The sequence below is a fragment of the Arachis ipaensis genome, chromosome B09, assembly GCF_000816755.2.
Source record: "Arachis ipaensis cultivar K30076 chromosome B09, Araip1.1, whole genome shotgun sequence".
Lineage (NCBI taxonomy): Eukaryota > Viridiplantae > Streptophyta > Magnoliopsida > Fabales > Fabaceae > Arachis > Arachis ipaensis.
In genome coordinates this window covers 141,277,181-141,287,608 of record NC_029793.2, presented here as the reverse complement: position 1 = coordinate 141,287,608, position 10,428 = coordinate 141,277,181, and the positions used below count along the sequence as shown (strand labels likewise).

Below are 10,428 nucleotides of genomic sequence, written 5' to 3'. Positions count from 1 at the left end.
TTCAAAAACTATTTTCAAAAATCACTAACTCTTTTTCAAAAATTATTTTCGAAATTTTCCCTCTCTCATCTTATTTTATTTGTTTATTCACAAACTAACATCTCTCCCTCACTCACAAAAAAAAAAAAGAGGATCTCAATTATTATTATTTTCTCTGTGCCCTCTTCTTTGTCATATGAGCAGAAGCAAGGACAAGAACATTCTTGTTGAAGCAGATCCAGAACTTGAAAGGACTCTGAAGAGAAAATTAAGAGAAGCTAAATTACAACAATCCAGAGATAACCTTTCAGAAATTTTCGAANTCAAAATTGTTTCAACTAACTAACTAACTTTTTGTTTGTTTCTTACCTTTTTCAAAACTACCTAACTAACTCTCTCTCTCTCTCTCTCTCTAATTTTCGAAAATATCTCCCCTCTTTTTCAAAATTTCTTTTTAATTAACTAANACCTTTCAGAAATTTTCGAACAGGAAGAGGAGATGGCAGCCGAAAATAATAATAATGCAAGGAGGATGCTTGGTGACTTTACTGCACCTAATTCCAATTTACATGGAAGAAGCATCTCCATTCCTACTATTGGAGCAAACAACTTTGAGCTGAAACCTCAATTAGTTTCTCTGATGCAGCAGAACTGCAAGTTTCATGGACTTCCATCTGAAGATCCTTTTCAGTTCTTAACTGAATTCTTGCAGATCTGTGATACTGTTAAGACTAATGGAGTAGATCCCGAAGTCTACAGGCTCATGCTTTTCCCATTTGCTGTAAGAGACAGAGCTAGAATCTGGTTGGACTCTCAACCCAGAGACAGCCTGAACTCTTGGGATAAGCTGGTCACGACTTTCTTAGCCAAGTTCTTTCCTCCTCAAAAGCTGAGCAAGCTTAGAGTGGATGTTCAAACCTTCAGACAGAAAGAAGGTGAATCCCTCTATGAAGCTTGGGAAAGATACAAGCAGCTGACCAAAAAGTGTCCTTCTGACATGCTTTCAGAATGGACCATCCTGGATATCTTCTATGATGGTTTATCTGAGATATCAAAGATGTCATTGGATACTTTTGCAGGTGGATCCATTCACCTAAAGAAAACGCCTGCAGAAGCTCAAGAACTCATTGACATAGTTGCTAATAACCAGTTTATGTACACTTCTGAGAGGAATCCTGTGAGTAATGGGACGCCTATAAAGAAGGGAGTTCTTGAAATTGATACTCTGAATGCCATATTGGCTCAGAACAAAATATTGACTCAGCAAGTCAATATGATTTCTCAGAGTCTGAATGGAATGCAAGCTGCATCCAACAGTACTCAAGAGGCTTCTTATGCAGAAGAAGCTTATGATCCTGAGAACCCTGCAATAGCAGAGGTGAATTACTTAGGTGAACCTTATGGAAACACCTATAACTCATCATGGAGAAATCATCCAAATTTCTCATGGAAGGATCAAAAGCCTTAACAAGGCTTTAATAATGGTGGAAGAAACAGGTTTAGCAATAGCAAACCTTTTCCATCATCCACTCAGCAACAGACAGAGAATTCTGAGCAGAATCCATCTAGCTTAGCAAATCTAGTCTCTGATCTATCCAAGGCCACTGTAAGTTTCATGAATGAAACAAGGTCTTCCATTAGAAATTTGGAAGCACAAGTGGGCCAGCTGAGTAAAAGAATCACTGAAACCCCTCCTAGTACTCTCCCAAGCAATATAGAAGAGAATCCAAAAGGAGAGTGCAAGGCCATTGACATAAGCACTATGGCCGAACCTGTAAGGGAAGGAGAGGACGTGAATCCCAAGGAGGAAGACCTCCTGGGACGTCCAGTGATCAATAAGGAGTTTCCCTCTGATGAACCAAAGAAATCTGAGGCTCATCTAGAGACCATAGAGATTCCATTGAACCTCCTTATGCCCTTCATGAGCTCTGATGAGTATTCCTCTTCTAAAGAGAATGAGGATGTTACTGAAGAGCAAACTGCCAAGTTTCTTGGTGCAATCATGAAGCTGAATGCCAAATTATTTGGTATTGAAACTTGGGAAGATGAACCTCCCTTGTTCACCAATGAACTAAGTGATCTGGATCAACTGATATTGCCTCAGAAGAGACAGGATCCTGGAAAGTTCATAATACCTTGTACCATAGGCACCATGATCTTTAAGACTCTGTGTGACCTTGGTTTAGGAATAAACCTCATGCCCCTCTCTGTAATAGAGAAACTGGGAATCTATGGGGTGCAAGCTGCTAAAATCTCATTAGAGATGGCAGATAATTCAAGAAAACAGGCTTATGGACAAGTAGAGGACGTGTTAGTAAAGGTTGAAGGCCTTTACATCCATGATGATTTCATAGTCTTAGATACTGGAAAGGAAGAAGATGAATCCATCATCCTAGGAAGACTTTCCTAGCCACAGCAAGAGCTGTGATTGATGTGGACAGAGAAGAATTGATCCTTCAATTGAATAAGGACAACCTTGTGTTTACAACTAAAGGATCTCTCTCTGTACCTCAAGAACTCTACAAGGTGGCTGACAAGTCCTCCACTATGGCAAGGTTAGCCTTTCCTCACCTCATTTGCCACCTATGCAATTCGGCTGGGATTGACATAGAGGGAGATATCCTCACTAAAGAGGACAAGCTCATCACCAAGAAAAATATGGAGCAAGCAAGAGAGCCCATTCATGGAGCTCAAGAGGCATATGAAGCTCATCACCATGAGATCCCGGAGATGCCTCAAATGCATTTTCCTCCACAAAACTATTGGGAGCAAATCAACACCCCCTAGGAGAATTGAGTTCCAATATGGGACAACTAAGGGTGGAACATCAAGAGCACTCCATCATCCTTCATGAAATTAGAGAAGATCAAAAAGCAATGAGGGAGGAGCAACAAAGACAAGGAAGAGACGTAGAAGAGCTCAAGGACATTATTGGTTCCTCAAGAAGGAAACGCCACCATCACTAAGGTGGATTCATTCCTTGTTCTTATTTCTTTTGTTTTTCGTTTTCTATGTTATGTGCTTATCTATGTTAGTGTCTTCATTACATGATCATTAGTAGTTAGTAACTATGTCTTAAAGTTATGAATGTCCTATGAATCCATCACCTCTATTAAATGAAAAATGTTTTAATTCAAAAGAACAAGAAGTACATGAGTTTCGAATTTATCCTTGAACTTAGCTTAATTATATTGATGTGGTGACAATGCTTCTTGTTTTCTGAATGTATGCTTGAACAGTGCATATGTCTTTTGAAGTTGTTGTTTAAGAATGTTAAATATGTTGCTCTTGAAAGAATGATGACAAGGAGACATGTTATTTGATAATCTGAAAAATCATAAAAATGATTCTTGAAGCAAGAAAAAGCAGCAAAGAACAAAGCTTGCAGAAAAAAAAATTAGGCGAAAAAAAAAATAGTGCACTCAAAGTGGATTTTCTGGAGCTACAGAACTCGAAATGACGCGCTTCCAATTGCGTTGGAAAGTAGACATCCAGGGCTTTCCAGAAATGTATAATAGTCTATACTTTGGCCAAGTTTAGATGACGCAAACTGGCGTTCAACGCCAGTTCTCTGCCCAATTCTGGCGTCCAGCTGGCAGTAGTGACAGACGCAAAAGGATAGTAAATCCTATTCCAGCATGATCGAGAACCGACAGATGAATAGCCGTGCCGTGACAGGGTGCGTTGACAATTTTCACTGAGAGGATATGATGAAACCATTGACAAGGGTGATGCCTCCAGACGATTAGCCGTGCCGTGACAGGGCATTTGGATCATTTTCCCGAGAGAAGACCGAAAGTAGCCATTGACAATGGTGATGTATCACATAAAGCCAGCCATGGAATGGAGTAAGACTGATTGGATGAAGATAGCAGGAAAGCAGAGGTTCAGAGGAACGAAAGCATCTCTATTCGCTTATCTGAAATTCTCACCAATGATTTGCATAAGTATTTCTATCCCTATTTTATTAATTATTTTCGAAAACCCCATTACTATTTTATATCCGCCTGACTGAGATTTACAAGGTGACCATAGCTTGCTTCATACCAACAATCTCTGTGGGATTCGACCCTTACTCACGTAAGGTATTACTTGGACGACCCAGTGCACTTGCTGGTTAGTTGTGCGAAGTTGTGAACCATGGTATTGGCATCATGTTTTTGGCGCCATTACCAGGGAAAGAAAGAGCGATGAATTTTACATAATCAAAGTGTAATCACAATTTCTGCGCACCAGTAACCAACTTGAACGGTACCGAGCTACCAAGGTCGTGGCATGCTTGTAATATGAAAATGTACTATAATTAAAAGCGAACTCCACTCCCTAGTGTACTCTTTTTCCCGACTTCATGGTTTTCTCCCAAAAAGGATTTTCCTGAAGGGGGTTTTAATAAGGCATCAAAGTGGAGGCTAGGGAAGAATCATGAAGACTACCATAGTACCAAAAAAGTACCTTCATCAAATAAATAAAGATCTTTTTACCACATCTCTTTATAAATTCCATTAGTTGTTATCATTACTCTACGAAACGCACCAACTTAAGCTCGATAAAACGTGAAAGTCCCATGCCCGACCTACGTGGTCGACAGGATAAAACGACGAGGTACAAGTCGGTGTAAAGAGGTTACACGGTCGATCATGGTAACTCAGAATTCCAAAACTTAAAAATGACTACTTAGTCGGGGGCACCGAGAAAATAGAAATGCATCGCAAAAATAACTTAAGTTGCAGAAACTCAATAAACGAAAATTGAGTATAAGGAATACAAAAAAGGGCAAAGAAAGCCCATAAAAATCAAAGGCAGAGGTTGTCTCAAGTCTTTGAGAAATCAAGTAACTCAGACAAAGTACAGCCTGTCAAGACAAAAGGGATTTTTAAAGTAAAAAGAACAAAGAGGGTTTTTTTCTAATAAGAAACCTAGTAAAAGAAAAAATCGCAGAAAGCATGCACACCCATTTCTTAAAAGCCCTTATCCAAAAAGGGCGAAATAAAATAATTTTTTGTTAACGGCCATGAAAGGCCAAGAAAGTCAGAGTCAGCCACCACAAACAACAGAAAAAGATAAATTGTTCAAAGAGGGGCCCACTATCCGGGTCCCTAAATAGCTCAAATCAATTAAAAGAAGAAAAATTAAGAGTCACCAGAGGGAAGAGAGGTCGAATCAGCAGCAGGGGAGGACGGAACAGTCTCTTCGGCAGCAGGGGTCGGAACATTTGAAGATGTTGGCTGAGATCCCTCCAGTTGATCCTCACAAAGAGGAGGTTCTACAAGTCTTTGCCCATGGGTCTTCAGCTCAGAATCCATCTCAAGTCGGGGAGGAGAAACAATAGCCCCATCCACACAATCTTATCAGGATCAAGAGGGGAAAGATCCAGGCTGGGAGCAATAACTCCGACCTGCTCTTTGAAAATTCTCCAGGCCTCCTCCGAACTCTCCGCCACGGAGTCCTCCAAATCCTGATAAGCCTCCCGACCTTTTTCCAGCTCCCGCTAGAGATAAATGTTCTCGGAAAAGACCCTTACATAATTCTGCTTCGCCTTCTCCTTAAGGCCCTTTGCCATGGCACATTAGGCCATCAACTTCTTCTCCCGATCCTGAAGTCGGGACCTCTCCTCCTTCAACCAGGCAACTTTCCCCTGGAGCCTCTTCTCTTCCTCTTAATAGAGGCCAATCCTCCCCTCCAACTCCTCAACCTTTTGGGTAGAACCCAAAGAGCTGAGGGGAGTTTGGTCCAAGATATCAAGAAGTTTTGTACATACCCCAACAGCCCGAACACTCCCCTGAACCAGGATATTAAGATGGTTTCGAACGGAAACATCATCCATATTAATTTGAGTATGGGAAAAGATGTGATTCCAAATAAATTGGGGACCATCAAAATCCCTAGAAGAAGAGCCAGACCCCGAGGTCTTACGCTTCTTCTTCTCAGGTTCAGGGGAAGCTCGGGCATAAAGGATGGGAGGAGGAAGAGAAGAGGCAGAAGCATAAGTTACCATAATGGGACGAGAAGAGGTCCCCAGATCACGAGGATGAGGAGGAGGAGGAGGAGGAGGAAGAGGAGGAAGAGTGCCGGCAGCCTTCGCGGCATCAACCCGTGCCCGCGACCTTCTCTTGGCATTCTGAACCTTCTGGTAGGAGGCACTGGAATCTTTCTTTACCTTCTCTGAAAAGAAGAAAACAAAGAGTCAGACTACAAGTCGGAAGACTACAGGTCGGAAGTTACCAAAATCAACGACAAGAGAAACGAAAGCTACCTAATTGCGTCTGCACTAAACCCAGAGAACCCAAAAGAAACTTTTTCGTGTCCAGATTAGGGGTCCTTCCCCAAACTTCTCAGAAGAACCCCACAACAGCCTCCTCAACCTCATCCAAGTCATCCAGGCCATATTTCTCCACAGAAGAGACCTCTAACCAATAAAGAGGAAAGCGGGGAGAAGAATTTTCGTCCAGAAAAAAAGGATGGTGACCCTCTAAGGCTTAAATTTTGAAAAAAAAAATTTTAAATCATGAAAAGACTCATCGAAGATAGAAAAAATTTTTCGACCTTGAATGGCCTGGAAAGACACCCACTGCTGCTTGTTATTTTGACCACTAAAAGGCTTGGTCAGATGAAAAAGATAGAAAAACATTTTTGTGGAGGTCAGAAAGTCCAGCTCTCGGCTGACAAGTTGGTAAATTTTCATAAAACCCCAAGAATTAGGGTGGAGTTGAGTAGAAGCAACTCGGCAATGATTCAGAACCTCTATCTCAAAGTCAGAAAAAGACAGAAAACTCCCAGACGGGTAAAAAGACAGTCATACATGAAGAAAAAATGGGGTTCTGATTCAGAAACCCTCCCAAAACAAACCCGGTCTTCAGAACCCAAGGCTACTACCTCATATTTGGGCTCGTCAATCTCATCGCTACAAATCCTATGATGGGTACGAAGGTCGGTGATATAATCGACATCTATTAAAGGGCTTTCCTCCATAACGGTATCATCCACCCACTGCAAAAGGGATTCGAGGGAAGACATCTTTTCCAGTAAAAAAGAAATAGGTAAAAAGATAACGAGACCTAAAAAAATGAAAAAAAGATAAAAAAGAAAGGTCTCTAAAAGAATAAAGCAGTCCCTCAAAACAGAGTCACTAGACCTACAGATAGACTCACTGCGAACACGCAAAAAACTCCTCCAATGTGCAAAATAAATCATCAAATAATAAAGAGGGAAGAAGAAAAGACTAACCTTTGTTGATAAGCGTAAAGGAAAACGAATACAGCAGCAGCGGAGCACTCTAAAAAGGGAAGAATAGAGAGTTTTTTCTTTTAAAAGAAACAGAGAGCGTAAGCAGGAAATTTTTAGAAGGCGAAAGAAAAACAAAAAAAAGAGAGGGAAAAGCATTTATAAACACGCTAGGGGCAGCTCCAATCATTAAAGAAATGCGTCGTTACCAATGTAACTGCTCCCATGTGTAAATGCGAGACCCGTACAGACGCGACGTTTGATTAGACGCGACTGTTAAAAAATTTAAATCACGTCGGTTTCAAAATCACATCAGTTCCGATATCACGTCGGCTACAAGCCCAAGTTCAAATACTCGAATTCAACTCATAAATGATGGAGATCGGACTCGAGTAGGGGCACTGTTCATACCTTGGCCCAACACTAAGGTCCAGGTCCAAATAAACCTAAAAGGCCCAATCCAAAGATTGGCCTTCGCTATCCACCGACCTCTTATCTTTATAAGAGGTCAGATCGAATACAGACTCCACTCCAAAGAAGTCGGGAATGAATGATAGCTGGCAGATAACACTTATTCAAATAAGTAACTGCCCCTAAAATCTCTCAACCCACTTCCATGAGCCATATCTCAACTTTTCTAAGATAAAGGGACGGTTATCCACTTTAAAAGGTAGAACTACTCTAACGGTGGTTATTGGTTCACCACTATAAATACACTGACACCCCTCAGGTATCTCTAAGTTCCAATACTCTCCAAACCTGCTTAACCCCTTGCTGACTTAGGCATCGGAGTGTCTTTGCAGGTACCACCCCCCATTCTTTCATACACACAAGTCGGACGGCGGCTCCCGGACGCATACAAGTCGGAGACCACTTCCTTCTGACGTTTGGGCTAACCTTACAAGTCCAGCCCATTAATCTCCGGTTACCCATCGTGACAATTGCCATTGCCACAAGTTGGCCATTGGTTGGTTCAACCATATATTATGTGAATCCTTTGTTTTTGAGTTATATAATATTTTATTTAGGGGTATTGATTTTTTGTTAATGTAAAATTTTAATCAAAAAATTATTTATTTAACACGATAAAAACAACAATTAAAATTGTCTTTTTAAACAATAAAAAAATGTCATTTTTTACTGATAAAAATAGTGGTTTATAACAGTTATTTTAAACAATTAAAATACTATTTAAATTCGGTAAAAATGACGGTTTTAAACGGCAAACCGTTATTTTTAAACAAAATAAAACACTTTTTTAACTTGATAAAAATGGTAGTTTTAAACGTTGTTTTAACCCATTGAAAAATGTCATTTTAATCAGATAAAAATTGTGATTTACAAACGTCATTTTAAACTACAAGATGTTGCTTTAACTTGGTAAAAAATAGCGATTTACACGCCATTTTTACCAATCGAAAAATGCCATTTTATTTTGAATATAACGGCAGTTAAAATCGCCATTTTAACTTATAAAAAACTACCGTTTTAACTTATAAAATTACCGTTTTAACTAAGGAAATTGTGATAGTTTTTTGAAAATTACTATAATAATCAGAATGGCGCTCAGAATTACGTCGTTTTCTAAAATCACCGTTCTTGATAATAATGTAAATACAAAAAAAAAAACTATATAATTACCAAGTTTTTTTCATAGTGGTCGATAATGTGACGATAATAGAAATGTTGGAATGAAAAAAACATAAATATACTTTACACACAATTTCTTTTAATAAAAATGTAATATTTAAATGTCCAAAAATTGGTGCAAATATTGTTAAATTGCATCCTTTCCAACTTAAAAAAAAATTAAGAAAAAACAAAAAATACATAGGCATAACGAAACAAAGTTGAATAGGTTAACAAGACGGTAATCAACCATGAACCGTTCTAATTGCCGGGTGCATCTTCACTTCGAAAGTACACCGGCTTCGAGGAGATGGTGATGTCAAACAATTGAAGTTCATGCACTTTAGTCTACCATTATTGCTGCCACATACTACAACACCATTTTCATTATTTTGGCCATGTAGTAATTCTTCATTACCCTTATCTTCAGCTGCAAATTTGTTAGGAGCAAATGCAGTATGATTATTATGAGAGCCTTCAGTGATCTCTTGATAATCTTTGTTGTTGATGTTGTCAAGATGAACAAGCTTCAAGGTGAGTCTACCATTGGCCCTATGTACTCGAAAGTACTCATGATGCCTCACCTTTTCCTCTTTGAGAATCAACCTTCCTTCGCTTGTGTAGTACCTTCTCAATACCCATGGCATGTGCGAAGCCAGGTTCTGTGTCCGTGCTAGAGATGGTATAGGAGGAGGGAACACTTTCTTTTCCTTTTTACTGCTATTACTTCGCTTGATGGACGTGGTTGTGTTATTAACCGCTTCGTTTTCTCTTGATAATTGAGAACTGTTAGATTTCACTGTGTCATTCTGGTGATGATCGATGACATTGGGTTCCTTTTGAATGGCAATCCAACTCTTACTGGTGCCGTCATCTGTGTTGATGGAGATATTGATTGGTGATGGGGATGCAGGAGAACTTAAGAATGCCTCATTCGAAGGTAATGTAGTGAGGATTTTGATACCCACGTTACGACGTTGAGCTAAGTTTTGCATATTAAGAATAAACTTGGCTATGATTTTGGGATTAGAATTTCGTAAAATGAATTGTCTTTTCTGAATAACTCGAAAAATCTGTTCAAATTTTAACTTTTTCAAATTAGAAACAATGCAAATAATAATAACAATGACAATTTTATTATTAACCAAAAAATACAATAAAAAAAACTAGCACACCGCATAGATATTTTAGAAATTTTTCGTGTATTTTTCAAGTACTTTTTGTGTTTTTTATTTCATTGAATTGCAGGGCATAATAATGGCTAGTAATTCACATTGTTTATAGTTGCAAAGAAAAAATGTCGGAGTTACATACAAGAATATAATAGCCAGAAGAAAGAAGCAAAATGTTCATATAGACATACAACTGAGGAAGAGCCGTGAACTAATTTGAGACATTCCCATTTTAACATATTTGAACAAAATGATAGGACAACAATTTTTTCTGCTTTATCCTGAGACATATATATGCTTGTTATTCAAATTTGTCCTCGTTTCTTTATTCTAATTTGCCATGCATGTCTCTTTTTTACAAGGCATAAACATAAATATACATTTCAACTTAAGAGAGATTTCAATTCCCAACGACATAACCGTATCT

The 10,428-nt window shown here is 39.0% G+C and overlaps 1 protein-coding gene across 1 annotated transcript in view; it reads right to left on the bottom strand.

Annotated features, from left to right (window-relative positions):
- LOC110266385 overlaps positions 8,893 to 10,428 on the bottom strand; it is a 1,976-nt gene continuing 440 nt past the window's right edge. Inside the window, exon 2 of the mRNA XM_021110928.1 lies at positions 8,893 to 9,902. Within this exon, the coding sequence (XP_020966587.1) occupies positions 9,075 to 9,824 (750 nt within the window). The 5' untranslated portion in view covers positions 9,825 to 9,902 and the 3' untranslated portion in view covers positions 8,893 to 9,074. The remainder of the gene's footprint in view (positions 9,903 to 10,428) is intronic.